The sequence below is a fragment of the Brachyistius frenatus genome, unplaced genomic scaffold (genome assembly GCF_029030835.1).
Source record: "Brachyistius frenatus isolate BFR_SWC_R1_liver_20210118 unplaced genomic scaffold, ASM2903083v1 Contig_17, whole genome shotgun sequence".
NCBI lineage: Eukaryota > Metazoa > Chordata > Actinopteri > Embiotocidae > Brachyistius > Brachyistius frenatus.
This window is the reverse complement of record NW_027210616.1, coordinates 3,418,616-3,438,894: the sequence shown is the minus strand read 5'-3', so window position 1 is coordinate 3,438,894 and position 20,279 is coordinate 3,418,616. Positions and strand designations below refer to the sequence as shown.

Sequence of the window (20,279 nt, the reverse complement as noted above, 5' to 3'; positions counted from 1 at the left end):
GCTAATATATCAATCTTTGTTGGTATAATATCTTTGTCAATTTTTGTTTTAATGTTTCTTCTTTAAATCAAATCAAGGAGAAGTAGAATAAAAACAATCTACAATCCTGTTCAATAGTTTCTCTCCTTATAATCACAATCTATGGTATTTGTTTTTTCATGCTTGGGAAGAAACATTAGTGTTGACAGGGTAGTACCTACTTGTTTACAAACAGAAACAGAAACTTCTTGATTGTATCAGGAATTACAGATAATTATAAATACTACAACAATCTTTTTTGGCAAGATTGAAAGATGTGTTGCTATGAAAATAAACACTGCTTCATTGACTATTTGTCATGGTGTCACATTTTGTACGACCACCGTCACAAAGGGTTACATAAATTTAAAAAAAACTAAAAAAAAAACCGAACAAACTTTGTTGAAGCAACATTTCCTGGACACAGTCTTTGGAAAAATGTCCTGCATCTAACAGTGCACGATTGTCCCCATCAGCGAAGCACTTGTTGTCCTGCACGGTGGCGTCGTTACTCCGCGACAGCAGGTGGCGGTAATGAGGCAGAATACCAGCTCAACACAAGAAGTGAATTGCAGATTGCTCGCGTCCAGACTTGCAGGTGAGATACAGTTTCGCTGTTTTAAAGCAGTCGCTCTTCGCGTTTCCTACCCAAAGTTGCGCAGTGTCTTCATTTCGTAGTTGATGTGATGATGGTTGTGATTGATCCTCGACTAAGAGAGCAAAGCGAGGTCGTTTCGAAGTCAGCTATGAAGCTAATCGAGGCGTTTCGTTTGTTTATTATTTCGGCAGGAAATGTAGTTTACTGTTTCACTTAATTTGACATCTGTCATTTAATCCAAAACGTACATCGAAAAATGCACTTTCATTTCAGGATCTGCATTGTGTCACCACATTCACTTTTTTAGAAGCTGTAATTTAGGATCGATATCTGGAGGCAGCAGTGACACGGTGACATGTTTAGGTCATTTGTATACAGAACAACCGCACGTTTTCAATAACGTGGCTTTATTAAGGAGGTAGTTATTGCCTTTGTATAGCGAACAGACTGACTTTTCATTAAAAAAAAAAAAAATGAACTGCTCTTTCTGTGGGTGTTTTCAGTAGCAATGGATCAAAAAATTCCTTACGATGACTACCAGCTTCCGGTGGTTTTTTTACCTTCTTACGAGAACCCACCAACATGGATACCGCCACAGGAGGTACGTCACATCTCGATCCAACCACACTGTGCTTATATATATATATATATATATATATATATAACTTGAAATGTCACCAAAAAAAAAAAAAAATCTATTCAAGTCCACAGAGGTCCGTAAGCTGTTTAAATTGTCCTAATGTTTAAACCGCATGTGAAGGTCTTCATCAGGGGACGGAGGGTTCGAGATGAGGTTGACGTCATCGCAGGACCCGCTTGTGCATTCAGCCAGCTGGGAATTGGGAATGTTCCCATTTGGGAATATCCCACTTCTGAGCTCAGAGCGTTTACAAACAGGAAACACCGCAGCCCCCATAACATGTGCTGTATTTCTGCTCTCACAATACAGTAGAAGTGACAAACAACCTCGTCATCATCCATGGGAACCAATATTGCGACAAAATGGAACTCAGGAAGTCAATGTTATTTTTATGCTGTATTGCCACACATTTTTTTGATGTATTGCCGTTTTTAACGTTTATCACAGCTAGCAAACTATCTCACAAGTACGTTTCTTACTTTTCACCGCAGATGCTGTCACATCAAACCTACTTCTCTGACCTCTCAAACACCTTCCTCTTACCTAGTGGGAAATTCACAGTTCGACAGGTGTTCAGGTATATTTTACTGGGAGCACGTCATCAGCTGTTCTTCTTTTCTTTAGCGGGTTCATCACCTCGACTACAACAATGAGCTGACCCAGTTCTTACCTCGCACCATTGTGTTGAAGAAACCTCCAGGAGCACAACTAGGTTTCAACATTCGCGGGGGCAAGGCATCACAACTGGGGATCTTTATATCCAAGGTGTGTCCAGCGCTGCTGTTTCGGTGTGGCGTTTATATACTTGTTGTGCTGCTAGTTGTTTTTTCTTTTCAGAAAATTCCATATTTTGACTTTTAATTTCTGTGTGTGTATTATGTGTTGGCAGGTGGTGCCAGACTCGGACGCCCACAGAGCAGGTTTACAGGAGGGAGACCAGGTCCTGTCTGTGAATGAGGTTGATTTCCAGGACATAGAGCACTCAAGAGTAAGTTGGAGAGGAAAGTTCACGCTGAGAACCATCCTGACTCTCATCAACACATTATTTTTTACCGTATCCATCTATATGGTAGAGTATAGTGTTAATGCCGAATATTTCCATTCACATTACCTGGCTGCTCTTTGCATATGTCTAAGAATATCAAACGACCTCACATATGCCGCTCCTTCATCTTTGCAGCAGTCAGAACATCTTCTCTGCCCTTTTATGATATTGGCTAAGACTGGATGTGTCATAATGCAGTAATGCATGCAGTTATCTGTGTAAAATGAGCTTTTACTTTGAAACATTCCTGCTTGAAAATAATGCCTTATTAAGGTTTGCGCACATCTCAGGAGGGATTTTGGTCCACTCCTCTTTGCTGATCCTCTCCAAATCCTTAAGGTTTCGAGGCTGTCGCTTGGCAACTCCAAGCTTCAGCTCCCTCCACAGATTTTCTATGGGATTAAGGACCGGAGACTGGCTCGGCCACTCCATGACCTTAATGTGCTTCTTCTTGAGCCTTGGCCGTATGTTGTCATGCTGGAAGACCCATCCACGGCCCATTTTCAGTGTCCTGGCTGAGGGAAGGAGGTTGTCGCCCAAGATTTCACGGTACATGGCCCCGTCCATCCTCCCCTCGATGCGGTGAAGTCGCTCTGTCCCCTTAATAGAGAAACACCCCCAAAGCATAATGTTTCCACCTCCATGCTTGACGGTGTTCTTGGGGTTATAGTCAGCATTTCTCTTCCTCCAAACACGGCGAGTTGAGTTGATGCCAAAGAGCTCGATCTGACCACATCACCTTCTCCCATGCCTTCAATGATTCATGTGTGTGTTCATTGGCAAACTTCAGACGGGTCTGTACATGTGCCTTCTTGAACAGGGCGGCCACCTTGCAGTGCTGCAGGATTTTAATCCATGGTGGCGTAGTGTGTTACCGATGGTTTTCTTGGTGACTGTGGTCCCGGCTGTCTTGAGATCCTTAACAAGTTCCTCCCGTGTAGTTCTGATCCCTCACCTTTCTCATGATCATCGATACCCCACGAGGCGAGATCTTGCGTGGAGCCCCAGACCGAGGAGGATTGATGGTCATTTTGTGTTTCTTCCATTTCCGAATAATCACACCAACAGTTGTCTCCTTCTCACCGAGCTGCTTGTCGATGGTCTTGTAGCCCATTCCAGCCTTGGGCAGGTCTACAATCTCATCCCTGACGTCCTGAGACAGCTCTTTGGTCTTGCCCATGTGGAGAGGTTGGAATATGATTGATTGACTCTGTGGACAGGTATCTTTTATACAGTAGTAGAGACAGAGTTGAGACAGGTGTCTTTTATCCAGGTAATGAGTTGAGATTTTGAGTACTTTCTTAAAGCGAGAGGACTAATCTCACCGGTCTGTGGGAGCCAGAATTCTTGCTGGTTGTGGAGGTACTACTAACACACCCCATGGAAATCATTTTCATCATGAATAACGTTTGTCTTCCTGTTTAGGCTGTAGAGATTTTGAAGACTGCACGAGAAATTCTGATGAGGGTTCGCTTCTTTCCTTACAGTAAGTGTTGGTCTACTAAATAATATCAAGAGCATGATGACGAACATTTTTGTAGTCATATCTTTTGGTTTGACCACTGTGAAAATGTTTTAGGAGAGTTGGAGAAATACAAAAGATATTGTCTTGTTTTCATGAAGAATTTATAGTATTTAGTACAATGGCTACAAATTCCTGATCTCACTGCATGTCCTCAACAAGAAACAACAGAAACTGTTTTTGGAGTCACTGAATTGTATCATATCAGTAAGAGATTATATAATGACGCCCCTTTCAGTACTGTAATGATGTCCTCTGTGTCTTCTTCTATTAGACTACCAGAGGCAGAAGGAGAGGACGGTACACTAGGTGGCAGCAGAGAGAGTGAAGGAGGTGGACAGACACTTCACTGCACGTCATTCCCTTCCTCCCACAGACCCTGGCCTCCATTCTGTCTCAGCTTCAAGATTACTGACATGAATAACAGTCTCATTCAAAGTCCTCCATGTAAGGAAGATCTCTGTACCGTTAATGGCTCGGGTTCAAAGATAGTTACGCGCGCTGCCTGTGATCTACTGGGATCGATGATACTACTACTCCGCCAGGGTGTATTCACAGGAAGTGACTTTTATAGTTTCTCGGCATTCTGAAACATATAAGCAGAAAGTTGGTAGACATTTTACATAATACACAGCTGATAGTCCGGCATAGCATTTCTAACATCTGTATTCTTAATTAAGAATTGCGGGTTTTTTTTCGTTTTTTTTTTTTTCATTTTACCTCAAGCTTTAATTGGATGATTCTGCAAAAAGGTTAAAATTCAAATGAGCACGTGTAAACAACAAATGTAATAATGATATGAAATAGAAACATATATTTCAGCACCCACTAACACATGTGGTACTAAAACAGCATAGCCTTACACTGTTAGAGTAAGTGCACAACTTCTGGTAAATTTTAAATGATCTATAAATTATTGAATATATTGTACATTTAAAAAAAAAAAAAAAAAAAAAATTTTAACAAATACTTGTAATTGTATGCAAAATAATAAGTTGTTTACAAATACATTTCAATGACCTCCCCCTCAGGACTACTAGTGGTTTTTATGTTTCATACATGACAAGTTTTACATATGCTCCTGGGCTGAATGATACCGGGATGTATGAACTGTATATTTGAGGTGCCAAACTGTTGACAAGTATGACTTGTTATACGCTATTAAAATGCATACCATGTATCCCTGGTAAAGCTTGTAATGTGGTATTTATCTATTGAAGCTCTGAGATTTGCAGGCTTTCATTCCAATCAAAGACTGTTTGGTGTAGGGCTGGGCGATACTGACAAAATCAAATACCGTAAGGTTTTTGAATATATACCTTGACTATTTATATTGTGATAATATTATAGGGATTAATATTGGTGCTTTCACAAAATATTAACACAACACTTTTTCATTATCAGCACTGTGGATATAATGACCAAGTGGGTAAAGGCAAATAACAAAACAGCTCGAGCAGTCTGCTAAGTTCAGATGCGGCCTTTAAAACCAGGATGCCATATCATGATATCCAAAATATCAATATCATATGGATATATTGCCCAGCCATTGTCTTGTGCTTTCATAATTTTGATGTGCTAAATCAGCAGATACGACCTTTGGGTGGGAAGGAAACCTGCATCTATTGGAACAATCATAGAAAACTGTTGAATGCCGCAAGATGTCTCTGCATCATGATAATATAAAGTACCTTCATGTATCTTAAAAGTGTGTAAATGTCCACCTGTTGCATCTCAACACCGTCTTCTGTACCATACGCCTTTTTGCAAAATGAAACAACTTCTGATTCTCCTTTTGCTTAACTTTTATTTTAATGACGTAAAAGTGTTAAATATATATATATATATTAACACTTTATATATATATATATATATATATATATTTATATATATATATATATATATAAAGTGAACATGAGATTGAGAGGACGAATAAACAGTTTTGAACTCTTGTAACCCTTGTCTTTGTGTTTTTGAAGAACCTGCAGCAGAGCTGGAGATGAACTTGGCTCAAGTAGCAAAACTTGTTCCACTTCATATGCTAGTTTCTCTTGAGAGTTGATAGTCACAAATGAGGAATGCAGACAAGGACAGTGAGTACTGAAGCATGTTAACCTCGTGAGGTTTATTAAGAAAAGTCACAGCTGTGCAGCATTCTTTACATTAGATATCTTAAGACGAAAAAAACGATTGGTGTCAGCCTGCAGTGTTTCATAACAGAGTCTGTTCTCCATCTGAATTTAATCACTTCAAATAAATAAATGTAAAAAGATACCTTTTAAGGTTGAGCTAATCCTTCAGCTAAATTTGCTCTGTACATTTTACATGTTAATACAACCAAACTTGATGTTCATTCTGATCCCCTCCTTGCAAGCCAAAGCAAGTCTAACATCTGTTTGACTTACATTTTTATTGCACATCATCTGAGTATCTGCAACAAAGCTTCAAACAGTCTTCATCATTACACATAGAAAACAGAAAATAGAGCACATTTGCTCTCTACACAACTAAAAAAAAGTGAACTTGCAGTTACCAATAAAACGTTCACATTCAAAAACAATATCGGTGGAATAAAGCTTAAAAACTATTTTTGATATCATCAACCCAAAACCTTTTTCACCCAAACAGGATTCATGTTAAACTGTTACCATGAAACCATATTAATGAGTGAACAAAATAAAAGAGACTGCTTCTATTTGTCTGCCAAATACAGGCTCTGAAGAAAAAAGGGCTAGTTAAAACAGTTTCCAGTTAGTCTTAACAAGTAATTAATTCATAAAAAGTCAGAGTGACCTAATCTTATTTCCATTCACAGTCATTTAATATACGACTAGGCTTCATTTCCCTTCACTTTGTTCGCGAGTATTTTACGTAGCTGTGACTATAACTGGCCCGACAGATGACACATTGTGAATGCAGTGCTGCAACTAGGTCACATTGAAAACCCCAACACTTCCAACCCTGTGCACTGTGACACCGTGGCAGTGAACACCGAGGAATTGTTTAGCTTACTTCAACAAGTACTTCAGTGAATGGCAACTTAATCTGTGCTCATTTCTATCTGGTTAGAAAGCTGCAGGTCTCGAGTGCTACTGTTTTTTGTGAGTAAATACAGTCCTTCTTCCAGTCTATCTCCCTCTCAGCCACCCTTCCTCCCATCACTTTGATGTGATTTAGCTGCTGTCCTCACTGTCCTGAACATCCATCGTGAAACTTTCGTCCACATTTTCCAGCTCGTCTGATCTCTGTATTGACAGTTTGCCGGGGTCCATCACGGGCAGGGTGTTCTGCTCTGTGTAGAGCCAGGGCTTCTGGTCGGGAGAGTTCTGCCGTTTCCACTCTGGGTAGTTCTGTCCCGCCTTGTGTATGCTCTTCATCACCTGGAAGGAAAATAAATTATACAATAATCAGTGAGGTGCAGTTGGACAATGAGGATTACACCACACCTTCAGTCTCAGTCAACAAGGGTGACGGTAAAGCCGGTGACAAATCACTGAGTGACAGATTACATGACAAGCTGCTACATGAGTTTTACTGATTGTGAAGAACTTTTTACAGCTCGCTGACCTGGTTTACGTAAAAGCTGAATGTAATACTATGTCATCAGAGATGGAACATAAATTTTTGACTTCTAGATCGTGCGCAGAATCTTATTCATCAAACAAAACTCTCCGCATCAGTTATGATTTACACATACTGATTGTATCGAGAGAAGTAAAAATGAGGCAGTCGTCTGCTGTGGAATGGTTTTAAATTTATGCACGTAACTGTTAACTATGAGCTGCTCTGTCAGCCTGATTTTAGGATGTTCAAGACATTGTAGGTAGATGTACTGTATATCAGTTTTCTGCCATAAATATTTGACTAATCAGTTAAATGACAAATAATTCAATCATTTAAACCAATGGTTCCACCTTTTCAAATGTAAATACAGCTGTACTTTTAGACAAAATGAAGAGTGGATAAAATAAGTGGCACATTAACTTCAAATGAAAAGAATCGTTTGCTGCAACTCTACTCCAGCCATTTAAGCAAGCAGACACCTGGACTGTTTACTTTTTAAAAACATTTTTAAACGAATAATTATCTCATGTTAGATGTGCTTTGTTTACCGCTCCAAAAAAAAAAAAAAAAAAAAAAAATGACCTGGTTTTATTTTTTAAAATTACTTACAGACTTGGAGTTATTTCTTGTCTTAGATTTTTTTGATATTTTTACCCTTTTAGGATTCTTTTTTTTATTTGTTAGGATACAGAAGTAAACAAGCTCAGTGCTTTAGGCATGAGTTTCTCAATGGCAGTTTCTCACGAACACATGCGTTGATGCACTTTGGTCTGAATAGTTTTAATCTGTTGAAGATATGAAACTTGGGGAACGAGTTCTGCCACATCAGCCTTACCAGGACAGGCAATTAAATCATGTTTCTACGGCAACCATTGTCCTTTAAGACACATGAAACCCGCACTCCCTCATGTGGACACACCTCTTAAACAAGTCGCAAAATCACCTCGTGGACAAGCACACAGTCAGCTCATGTATTTATCCTCATCACTTTCAACTCGGCTGTTTACTAGAAGTAAAAAAATGTTCACTGAACGGGTTTGTGACAGTAGTTGTGTAATGCTTTACATACCCGAGGAGCGAGAACTTGCGATGCTTTGTTTACCACCCACTTTGGAAGAGAGCCTCGAAAAAAAATAAAATACAAATACACTTTTAAAACCAGCTCTAAAAACGATCAGCAATAATCCTCAGTTTGAACATCAATCGGTGGATATAGTTTTTACCTTTGGGGTCAGCTTGTGAAAGGTATATGAAAGTACAGCTGTTTGGTCCGGTGGGCTTGATGAAGTAGCCAGTCAGGATGGAGATGGCTCTCACAAGGTCTTTGCGAGGAGGGTATTTCTGTGATTGAACCAAAACAGTTGGCAGAATTGTAAGAAAAACTGCAATTGAATAGTTTTACATAAAAACTTTATGCAATTTAGACATTTTTTGCAGACTGTCACAGTAGAGAAGATGCATTTGTACGTAAAGTAGCTTTTAAAAAAAAAAAAAATCTGTGGACACAAAACAGACAATAGGCTTCCAAGGAGACGTAGAAACGGTAAGTTTTCAAGGCAGTGGTTGCTGTGTGGATTGGAGTTTGTAGAGGAGCTGACGTACCGGGTGTTTGACGGAGAAGTTAATGATAATGTACTCATCATCATTCACCTGCCATGAACGCAGAGTCACAACATCTCTGCTCTTTATTGGCTTCGGACAAAGCCCTGCAGAGATAAAAAAAAAAAAAAAACAGAAAAAAAAAAAGACTCAAATGTGGTGTTATTGTAGCACACTTCCTCTGTTAGTCGAGTTTTTCACTGTCCAACCGAATCCATTCAAGTTCACCTTTGCTATGGTAATAAATACACACATGTAACAAGAAACCAGGCGGTCTCCATACCTGAGGGCTGCGTCAGCTTACAAAAAGTATCAACACAAGTTACAGGTTTTCATTTAGTAGGAATGGAAGTTCGGAGCAACGACACTTAGGTGCATTACAAATGGATAAAAAACAAAAAACAAAACATGTTTACAGAAGTAGTCAGAATTTCTTCCCAATGGTTATATAATGATGCCATTGTTTATGTTGTGTGACTAAAAAAAAAAAAAAGTAAATTCTATTCTGTTATCTACAGTGTACAGTACTTTAAAAAAAAAAAAAGAACATAGCTATTGCTTATAAAAATATTGCCAAGATTATGCTAAAAGTTTCTTCAAAACTAAAATCTGTTCAGATTTTTCAATAATTTACCATCTTGAAATAGTATTTTTAATCCATTTAAAAAAAAAAAGAAGGTAGATATTCAAAACCCTGAATATCAATATATGCACTTTCCCTTTTCAGTGTTTCTATTTCTTTTGTGTGGCAGGTTTAACTGCCTACTCTGTAGATCAACAAGTTCCAGATGGGACACAAACACACAGAGGAATACATAGGACAGGAGTCCTCACATGAGTAGTAGCCTATATCAGCGTTATCAGAGAGGCGGGCGATGTCAAAACTCTCCAGCATGGTGGGGTCCCATTTCTTCCGGTACTGGCCGTCATGAAGGACGTCGTACATGGTCGCAGCTGACACATCTTTGATTGTCATTTTACACTGAAACACACACAGACACACAATGCTCAAGTTCAAAATAGATCCAAAGACACGCGTGGTCAAGTCGATCATTTCAAATAGATATCGTCAAGTTAGTGTTCAAATTAACATACCTTGATCTTGTGGATTTTAGGGACGTGATTTCCTTTATTTGTAGGGTTAACTTCGACCCACACTTGCATCCCATAGTTGTCGTACTTGTTCAGCCAGTTGTCGGTGGATAAACACTGCTTTCTGAATTCAGCAAAGGCCGCCTCACCTGGTAAAATACTCGACTGCTGAGACATATTTGTTTTATTTTTAAAAGCAGAAAGAAAAAAAAAATCTCCAGTTCACAAGTCCGGTCCAGTGCAACGTGTGTCTGACCTTTCCGACTGAGGAGACTTAAGGCTTCTGTATTTGTTTGGCTGTGCCGACACGAATATATGTGCGCTGATCACAAATCAAGTCGAGCAGGATTTTTGTGCTAAATTCTTGAGCCATTCCTTCAAACACCTCTCCTGCTGACGTCACAGCACTTCCTGAATCCAGGTGTGCGGAAAGAAAAAGAAAACCAAAGCTTTGCCCCGCCCCCGCAGAAAGGACAAGAGAGGTTCAATTCTGGTGAACACCGCAGCAATTTAACACATACTAAACGTCGAAACTGATGTATGAAATAAGGAGTTCAGAGAAGCGCACTCTTGTTGTCGTTATAATCAGAAAGTGTTAAAGGAGCACCTAGTGGGCTGAACAGTGTGGGCAGCTCGGGGGAGTGGGTAGGTGAGAATTGCTCAGTGTTGATGCATCCAGAGTATCATCACCACTATAAATATAAAAGAACAGTAAACTGTGAGTCAAATATTAGGAAAATTAGGTCGCTGGGATGTCGATGCTTGGACTGATGCATGGCTTGTATTAATTCATTATTTTAATCACACACTTTCAATAGCTTTGTCCAGAAATACATCAAACCATTTTTATTTTATTTTTTGTCTGAAGTGTAAAGCAACATTGGCCACACACATGTTGTAACATTTCATGAATGTGATGTATTGCCCAATGAGTAGTTTCAGTCCACCTTGGTGACGTGTGACTGACACACACTCACGCACACACACACACACACACACACACATCTGACGGGCTTTTCACGTTCACTTCAAGTTCTGTGTGCTGTAGATTAGAAACTGTACTGACGATCGGAACAAAAGACTTGTCAACTGTGTGTAATGGAGCTTTTCCGGACACTAGGCTTCACAAAGAAAAGGACAGCAGATGTTACATTTTGGTGAAATATCTTTATTTTATTCCATGTGATAGGCCTACACTTGTGTTTCTTTAACTCTCCTTTTTATACATAAGATAGTAATAGTACATTATTCACACAAACGTTGCTAAACACGAGTAGACATCATATTTCAAATGGACAGACACAATTTAGAATAGCACAAAGCTGAGTATTTAGTCAGTGACAAGTAATAGAAGAGCTGCTCATGTTAAAATGGTTGTTCATGATGTAATTAAATACTTAAAACTTTCAAATCCATTATTAAAAAGCTGACATTTCAAAAACGAGCGACAGCAAATGACCAGTGTCTTTTGTTGTGCTATGGCTAATAGTCGGTTTGTGTTACACTGAGACGGTGCAGCCTTAACATGGGACTGTAAACCAAGCTGCTGACTATACGGGAGAAAAATAACATCACCAGGCCTGAATGTTGCCTTTAGGTGGAGCCCCAGCGGACACGCAAACAATAAATAAAATAAACTTTCAGCATGCGTGTCAGCTTCTGTACTTTTGGTCAAGCGTACAATGTTATCTGTATGTCCAAGTTACAAAATAAATAAACGCATAAAACCCCAACAGTCCTACACAGGCAATAAGCAATACAGCAAAGGATATTGCAACTAACTTCTCTGCACTTTTTTTTTACAGCAAGGGTGTTAGTAAGCATTCGCTGTGTCTGAGGACGTCTATCTACCAGCTCTACAAAACGACTAGTGAAGCCATGAACCAGTCAGCAGGCTTCTTTGATATTTTACAATATTGTGGCTTGATTCAGTGCACAACGTTGGTGAACAAACAAGCAAGGCATCTGTGTTCTTATCCATATAAATCCTGCATGGTGAGCATGCTGCATGTTCTTGCAATAGTGTAATCAACACAACACAAATTGTCGATGAGATGGTGGGTACAACTCTCCATCAATGTGGAAAAACTAAACGCTGGCTTTTTGTGTGTGTTAAATTTCATACATTGGGGTGATCTAATAACCGCAGACTCCTTCTCAGACGTGTTAGTAGGCGTGCAGCTAATTTAACAACATTGGAAAGACAGTTGCTATAGTTTTAATGCAGACAAAGTTTCAGGTTAGTAGCCGCTTTCATGAATTCAGGCTGGCTTCCCTTAAATGATAATGGATATTTCCTCGCTAAGCATTCTTTTGCAGCACTCTTTTAAATATGGTCTGACATTATGTTAGTGTGGTCTTCCAACACACTGTTTCAGTCTACAGATGTGTTGGGTATAAATAAATGGTTCCACTGACCTAATGAAAAGGGTTAATTTGAGCCTGATGTGGTAATTTAATGGTTTGCAATGATGTAAATTCACTGGTGTAAGATCCTGCCTATACTTCCTCAAAATAAGACAAAGTCAAGGAATTATCAGTTGTCCGAGAAATAGAATCATTTCAGGCAAAGGCATTTGAAATAAAAAAGTAAAAAACAAAGGGCAGAGAACTCAACCTCGCATTGAAATAATCCCAAGCAGTTTTACTTTACAACGACAAGAGTAACAGCACTAAGAATCTGAACTGTGCAATAACTCAACAGCGGTTAGCTATGTCAGTCTGCAATCCTATATAATGCCATGCAACTGGATGAAAATCTGAACATATCATTTAACTTATTCCTTATTTTTAATGTTTATTTTTGAACCATTTTTCTCCCCAGATAATCTGTTTCAATACAGTAATGCACATCCACACGGTTACTCTGAAAAGTCACTGAGTTTGAAAAGGGGAAAAAAAAAAAGATAGGTCCTCCATCCCAGAGGCAGTGAGCCAAGGGTGGAGAGAGTAGCCACTGAGAGACAAGCTGTTGGTGGGGAGGAGACTGGCTGGGTGGGGGTGAGGTCTACTAGCATGAGCAGCTGCTCTCGGTTACAGTCATCTCTGGCTGTTTCTCCAATTTGATGTCGATCACTGAGAGAAGTTGGTTAAGCAACATTGTCCATGAATTGCAGATTTTACTTCAATATTTTCTGCAGTGCTATCTGTCGTCTCATCACTGACATTTAGTGGTTTTGCAGCGACCACTTCAGGGGACTCCCTGAGAGGAACTTAACCACTCGGGAGCTACCCTGAGAACTACATACCTTAAAGTGCTTTTTTTCTGTTTACATAGGCACCGTAAATAGGAGCCGACCAGCAGTTGGCAACAAATCTTCTGTCTGACATTTAACTACAATAATCATACATCTGTGTTTTGTTCCAATTTTGAAGGCTAATGATAGAGAGTTTGGATTGTATGAGGTACTTGTCTATAGTTAGAGTATTACCTAGAGAATATAGGGGTCGGCACGTTCCCACTTTGGAGAAGCAGGGAGCCACAGCTGCACAGAGGTTAAATAATGTACTTATTTTGGCCACTTAAAAAAGGCCCATCTAAGAAGCAAAATTTGTACATGTGTACACTATATTTAAAGTATTTTCACAGCATTGCCTTACCTTCAGAAAGCCCTTTCTGACAGGGAACTGCGCCATAATATTGCCCTCTTCAAAGCCACCGGTTTCCCTTATCAAAATCAGTCATTTTACCTTGTAGAACACGGGAGCTGCTGGTTTACTGATGTCTTATTCGGTTTATTTGTTGGTGTCATTGTGACTTTGTTGTTAGTTTGGATCCAAATTAGCATGCTAAAACAAAACCAAAGTCATATAATAACACAAACTAGGAAAACTGATCAAGGCAGATGTAAACCAGCAACTCCCATGTCTGTGAGGTTAAATTACTGTTTTTGCCAAGGGAGTCTGGTGGCTTTGAAGAGGGCAATATAATGGCGGTGTTCCGCTGTGGGTAAGGGCTGTCTGACAGCACGGTAAAGTGGTGAACCTATCACCGTACAATGTTTAAGAACTATAATGGTTCTTCGTTCCTGCAGTGTGGACACGAACAGAGGGTGTTCTTCCTCCGACAGTTCTTAGAACTATGAAAAAGTATCTCTTTGGTGGGAAAGCGCCTATTTTCCCGTTTCTGCCCCGTAAACTAAGAAGCACTTATTCCCAGTTTGCCAAATTTTCTACAAATTTAAGCATCAGAGCTCTGGTGATAATCACTCGACAATAGTATGACAACAACTTCTTTTGAGAGCAACTTGAAAAGGATACTGTCCTCTTTGCTTTTCTCTGGAGTGCTATCCATCCCGGGCAATGCAGCAGCAACACGTCGGAACAGCTGAAGTGAGAAGAAAGACGAACACATTTGAAGCTGTTCCAACTAGAATGGGATATAAATTAAAATGGTGTCCAACAGAGATGGATGATATAGATACAGTCGTCTGTTATGGTAAATAAAATGCCCTTGTCTCAGTACTGAAATATCATGACATGGAACATTTCCTTGAAATTTAACTGAGAAACAGGAACGTTTGTTTTTGTGTACTTCAGTTTCCAAACTCTTAATTGTATTTTGTCATTCAGTGAAATGTTATGGGTTAACTTGGAATAGAAAGTATTGGCTGTAGGCAATTTGATTTTGAATGGTATATATCATCCTATCACCCAGCTCTACTGTCCAAGAAGTGAACAAGTCATGACTAGTCACCCCTAAATAAAACATCTAATTGAATAATGGCAAACATAAGAAGAAGTTTAAGCAGCGATACAAAATGTGATTTTCATTGCTGGTTGACAGAATGGCTTAAAAGTAGAGGTTGCCATGCTAACCCTCCTCCACTGAGCAGATCTATTATCTTCACGGAAATGTTTCGAAAGCTGCAGTGAAAGTTTGAGTGAATCAGACAAAAAGTACTCGAGCAGAAATAAACACAACAGTCGTAAAACTGTGCAGATCACCATACTGACACCTCTACAAGAGAAAAACACAAGTCAGTATGAGCCATGAGAGGGGAAAGGGAGGCAGAGGGAGTGAAGCGTAGAGTTTAGGAGTAGAAAAAGCTCAACTACCCTGAGAAAACAGAATCGCTACCTGTTTGACATTGTAGCCAGTCTTTGCGCTGGTTTCAATGAACATGACATTCAGTTCCTTAGCTCTCTGCTCGCCCTCCTCCGTGGTGATCTGTCTGCTCCGATAAAAGCAGAAGGGGTGCAGATGGACGAACAGACAGATATGGAAAGAAAGATCGCAAAGAGGACGGGCCAAAAGGGCGGGAAGAAATGGAGAGAGAAACAAAGAGAGCTCAACACAGACTTGTTTTGGGTGAAAAAGAGAAGTTAGTTCATAACTCGAGACGGACAGAGAAGTAGACAAAAGGAGAGGCTGCTGTGCTGAGTAAAGATGAAGCAGCAGGAAATCGACTCCAGATGTCAACCATTCATTCAACAGACACACTCTAATCCATATAATGAATGAATACATAAAGGAGCTCCACATCCTACATCTCCCAGGTGGGCCTCCCTGACCTAAAGGACACTGTGACCTGTGCTAGAAATAGGACTATTTGTCAGTATTAGACCTGCTGTCACTGAACACCAACCTGTTTGACGTTATAGCCAGCCTTGGCACTGGTCTCTATGTACATCACATTGAGCTCACGAGCTTTCCTCTCTGCCGCCTCAACAGAAACTTGCCTGCCATGGTCCCGGGAAAGGGGAGGGGTGGGAGGGAGTGGCATGGAGGGTGGTGTCGAGGGAAACGCAACAACAACAACAACAAAAATTCAAAATGACATGGAGAGAAAAATAACAGGCAGGGGAACAACAACAAAAAGTAAGGCTAAGGAAACAAAAGGCAGAACAGAAGTATGATCAAATCATAAGAAATAAAAATACAAAAATGAAAGTGCTTAATTCACTAAGTAGTGGAGTATGCAACATATCAAGGAATGGTTAAAGTCAAAATTGGATGAAGGGAAGAAAAGTGGGATTCCAGGCTTTGGCAGAGTTTATATACTACCATACTTGATACTACTCAATTTTTCATTTCTAATTGTAGTATTATAATAAAATGACAATCTATTTATCAATCTTTGTAAAGATAAAATAAAACATTATCTTAATCGCCCACACGTATCACACAACCATGTACCTTTTATCCGCCAAGTCTGTTTTGTTCCCAACAAGCATGATAATGACATCACTTCCTCTCTCTGTTCTGACATCATCAATCCACTTTGAGGTTTGCTGGAATGAATTTAGATCTGCAAATTAAAAAAATATATATATTGTTCACATCAGCCAAGTGTAGCCCCAAAAATATAAAACATTTGTTATGTTAGCTACAGCTAAAATTGTGCCAAGGTGGGTATTACTCGGCATTAAAGAGGTAGATCATCTTATGTAAGAAAAGCTTATAGTCATGCGTTAGTAAGCAGAAGTATTCAGAAAATTGAAGAAGGCAAATATACTTAATTAGTTCGGGTTAAAAACAAGAAATAAAGTAGGAAGTACGCCCGAGACAGTTTCCCTCCTGTTGCTTTAGACCCCTATAGAAAAGGTTGGAGTACAGCCCTGACTCACTGGTGATGTCATAAACAACCACAGCAATGGTAGAGTCACGGATGTAGCTGGGAATTAGGCTACGAAAGCGCTCCTGTCCAGCAGTGTCCCAAAGCTGCAGTCGGACCTGAGGATTGGAATGTAGGAGAAGACACAGACAAAACGGTCGAGATAAAGGGAGGCAAAGGAAGAACAAGAGAGAGGAGAATAGGACAGACATAAAAGAATGGCAAGCCAAGCAGCAAGATGAAAATGTTTTTTTGATGGAGGAATGGGAAGAATAATTCAAATGCAAAAGGCTCAGAGATGAAGAGTGCTATGCAAATAAGGCATTTAAAAGGAAACCCTGCTGAATCATTATTTAGGCAGTTCTCAGCGCATGAGGCGACATCGGTAGACATTTGCTGTTATTCCTTTCATCAGCCTCATATGTAACAGCATTTAGGGAGTGCAGACCCCCTTGCACAATGCTGGAGAAATGCTTCAGTATCACTACAGCTGATGCAAACAGTCTGGAATATACCCTGATCATGCTGTCCATGTTGGGTTTGCTAGGCTAGTAAATGCTCTTGTTTTTTTGTCCGTAACACACACTAAGTGAAGGACAAGGAGGAGAGGCAAGGCCATGATACCTACTGGCTATGTCATAAACCACCACAGCGGCGGCTGAGTCGCGGATGTAACTGGGGATGAGGCTGCGGAAACGTTCCTGTCCGGCTGTATCCCAAAGCTGCAGCCGAATCTGTGGCCAGCCGTGAAACAAATGTGGGAATGGGTGAGGGGGGGAGCATTTCATGATCCAGCCAGGGGATGGAAGGGAAACAAAATTTTGAAAAAATGATGGGAACTAAAGACATGATCACAAGTTAAACAAAATGAATAGCAAAATCTAGTATAATGTAAAAAAAAACAAAAAAACACTGTGAAATAGTGAGAGGGAAACACATGGTGGCTACTACGTAAAAAGCAGATGCATGCGTTTCTAGCAGTTTTAAAACTTCACCGATGGTAATGATGAAAATGATGTAAAACATACAGGGCTTACCGTGCGATCTTCTAGGTACATGGTTTTTGACAAAAAGTCAATTCCAATTGTTGCCTGTAAGACAATAAATGCAATTAAACATTATTATCAGCACATTAACTGACAACATTTTTAAAAACAGATAACATGTTCAACCTCTTCTATTCATCTTTTCCCCAACATTTTGACATGTCATGATAAGACCGGCACACGTGGGGTTCATCATCGATGATTGTGTTTACATGTGCACCAATATCCTGATTATGATCACATTTTTGTAATATTGTGATTATGAGTTGCGCATGTGGACATATTATTCTGGTTTCATAAACCTGGTTGAGGTCTTATCCTGGTTATCCCGGCACTCTTGATAGCTCTGTTCCATTTACAAGTCCACTCATGCCAAATCGTCAAGTCGTCATGCACACTACCTTAGCTACTGGAAGATCATGAAACAGCTACAGTTAATTCATGTTATTGATTACGTCTGTGCTGAAAAAGTCAAAATGTCCACAATACACTTTATAAGGATTAGAGTACACTAAAATCTGTTTCTTGGCACACTAGTTCAGCGCTGGGATCTCTTTTTTTTTTTTTTTTTTACCTGGTAAGTGTTGTCGAAGCTGTCATACATAAACCTGGTGATGAGTGAGGTCTTCCCAACTGTACAGACAAAAACACAGGAACAGCTCAGCACTTGTTTAGTAGGTTAGGTAGGTTAGGTTAGGTAGTTACTTTATTAATCCCCGAGGGGAATTTTTTTTCCGCTACGGCAGCATACAGGAAGCAATAAGATAATAATAGAAAAGCAATAAAATAGCAGTAAAAATATAAAATATAAAATGCACAGTATATACAGTACAGTATATATCTATATTATATACAAACAACCAAGAAACACAGTCAAGTGTTATTAACAACGCAAGATGTGATCCTGGTAAAATTAAATACACAAGATTATATAAATTCTAGGATTATGCGAAGAAGAAGAAGAAAAAATAAATAAATCAATGTGAGTCAGTGACATCACATGGTGAGTGAACTGCTATTATCAGTGATGCAGCGAGGACTGCTGAACCCACACGCTGAGCTGGCAGTCTGGGTGGAGCCACGACGTATGGAAATGTACAATAATTGAAAAAAATAAAAAAAATACTACTACTACCAGGCTCCTGAGTTTTTTTTTTTTTTTTTTTTTTATAAATTTCGTGATGCAACACTTTAACTATAAACGTCCCCTAAAAAAAATTAAAAAAAAATAAATAGAAAAATGACGGCAGGGTGAATTAAACTTCAGGGTCGGTCCCTGCGGCGGAAGATAAAATGCGTGGAAAAGGCCGAGCTGGCCGGACTCACTCAGCCGACGTGGCTCTCGCAGGAAGCTAAGCGGCTAAAAAAAAAAAAAAAAAAAAAGAGTTAAAGTGCAACGCTGCACTGAGAAATGAAGATGGTGTCCGTGTTAAAGTTTTGACAACTAGCTCGGGGTTTTTGTTTTGTTTTTTTTCTTTCTAGTAAGCAGTAAACATCAAGTGTTCATTTCAGTAAAAAAAAAAAAAAAAAAAAAGCGCAGCTGTCTTTATCCGGTAGCTCAAAGTTAAGCTACGCTTAAGCGAGATGATGCTGCAGCCTCACAAGACTAATGGCCACGACTACACAACGACGACAAGCGTCCGTTTTCTGTAATTTTGGCAGCAAATATAAATGCGGAGATAACTCGAGCACGTAACTAGAAAGGGGAGTTTATGTCGCACGTCCTCGGCGTGGGTCACCGGGACGAGCGGTTAGCGCGGCGAGCTACCGTCGAGCTAACGACAGCTACCCAATGACATCATCACCGGTGCGAAAGTCGGTAGGTTTCATTATCTTTCGTTTCTTTCTTTCTTTCTTTTAAACGCTTCACCGACACGGAAAGACTTAACTCGCCGACACGTGTTATTATTATTATTACTCCTCGTTGGATAACTTTACCCTCCAGTCGCAAAGCTACCTCGAGAAGCTAAGTGAGCTAAAAAAAAAAAAAAAAAAATCTCGCCACTTCTTAAAACATTTCCTTTTCGTCCGACCCAAATTAACACTCGGTTTATTTATTTTTTATTTAAGCACGTAGTGCCCGACTTACCGCTCTGTTCACCCAGAAAGACGAGCTTGAACTTTCGTAGAGGATTGCCAAACTCTCCGCCGCCGGTCGTGGTTGACATTTTGTCCAAAATAAGCCGCTAACTAGCTGACTCGGCTAATGATGTGCTGTCTAGACCGGAGAGGACCAACAGTGGATCTTTATCCTGCACTCGGCAGCGTTGTTGTTTTCTTCTGCATGCTGCAGCGAAATAGCGCAACCAAGAGGCAAAAACCACTGACAGACCGTAACAAGTGCAATTTAACACAAAAACAACAAAAAAAGACATATTATATTCCATTATTTTATAAAAACCTTTCGCCATTTGATGTTGGTGCAAAAAGGTTAAAAAAAAATTTTTTTTTTTTTTTTTTTTTAAAATGAGATTTTGGGTATAAGAAGAATAAATATTTACACAAAGACCTCCTGGATTGTTGCTCAAATTACGTTATAATGCAATTTATTCTGATATATTTGCAGACCTTTTAACGTGGCTGGTGTTTTTGAGGCTC

The 20,279-nt window shown here is 39.6% G+C and overlaps 4 protein-coding genes across 14 annotated transcripts in view; 2 read left to right on the top strand and 2 right to left on the bottom strand.

The window, feature by feature from the left end:
* Window positions 1–564: 564 nt before the first annotated feature.
* pdzd11 (PDZ domain containing 11) lies at window positions 565–5,337 on the top strand. 3 transcript variants are annotated; one of them, XM_069694373.1, is made up of 6 exons: window positions 565–616; window positions 1,123–1,217; window positions 1,881–2,021; window positions 2,146–2,244; window positions 3,727–3,787; window positions 4,098–5,337. In XM_069694373.1, the coding sequence occupies exons 2-6, from the start codon at window positions 1,125–1,127 to the stop codon at window positions 4,130–4,132; spliced, it is 429 nt and encodes a 142-aa protein (XP_069550474.1). In that variant the 5' UTR covers window positions 565–616; window positions 1,123–1,124; the 3' UTR covers window positions 4,133–5,337. The 3 variants fall into 3 exon arrangements, with proteins under 3 accessions (XP_069550474.1, XP_069550475.1, XP_069550473.1); XM_069694374.1 differs by having other exon boundaries at window positions 570–616; window positions 1,120–1,217; XM_069694372.1 differs by lacking the exon at window positions 565–616 and having other exon boundaries at window positions 637–1,217.
* Window positions 5,338–5,916: 579 nt separating this feature from the next.
* On the bottom strand, window positions 5,917–10,481 carry stard14 (START domain containing 14). The gene is made up of 6 exons (XM_069694371.1): window positions 10,082–10,481; window positions 9,821–9,968; window positions 8,990–9,093; window positions 8,611–8,728; window positions 8,457–8,509; window positions 5,917–7,203 (listed from the first exon to the last, which is right to left on the bottom strand). The coding sequence occupies exons 1-6, from the start codon at window positions 10,253–10,255 to the stop codon at window positions 6,997–6,999; spliced, it is 804 nt and encodes a 267-aa protein (XP_069550472.1). The 5' UTR covers window positions 10,256–10,481; the 3' UTR covers window positions 5,917–6,996.
* A 744-nt stretch (window positions 10,482–11,225) lies between these two features.
* Window positions 11,226–19,958, bottom strand: rab41 (RAB41, member RAS oncogene family). 7 transcript variants are annotated; one of them, XM_069694370.1, is made up of 8 exons: window positions 19,771–19,958; window positions 18,256–18,314; window positions 17,673–17,726; window positions 17,264–17,369; window positions 16,218–16,329; window positions 15,667–15,760; window positions 14,339–14,405; window positions 11,226–13,153 (listed from the first exon to the last, which is right to left on the bottom strand). In XM_069694370.1, the coding sequence occupies exons 1-8, from the start codon at window positions 19,847–19,849 to the stop codon at window positions 13,089–13,091; spliced, it is 636 nt and encodes a 211-aa protein (XP_069550471.1). In that variant the 5' UTR covers window positions 19,850–19,958; the 3' UTR covers window positions 11,226–13,088. The 7 variants fall into 7 exon arrangements, with proteins under 7 accessions (XP_069550471.1, XP_069550467.1, XP_069550465.1 ...); XM_069694366.1 differs by lacking the exon at window positions 17,264–17,369 and adding an exon at window positions 16,649–16,754 and having other exon boundaries at window positions 17,664–17,726; window positions 19,771–19,953; XM_069694364.1 differs by lacking the exon at window positions 15,667–15,760 and adding an exon at window positions 15,159–15,252 and having other exon boundaries at window positions 17,664–17,726; window positions 19,771–19,952.
* inppl1b (inositol polyphosphate phosphatase-like 1b) overlaps window positions 19,141–20,279 on the top strand; it is a 31,954-nt gene continuing 30,815 nt past the window's right edge. For all 3 annotated transcript variants that reach the window (XM_069694337.1, XM_069694335.1, XM_069694336.1), the window contains exon 1: window positions 19,141–19,500. The gene's annotated coding sequence lies outside the window, so the exon portion shown is untranslated. The remainder of the gene's footprint in view (window positions 19,501–20,279) is intronic.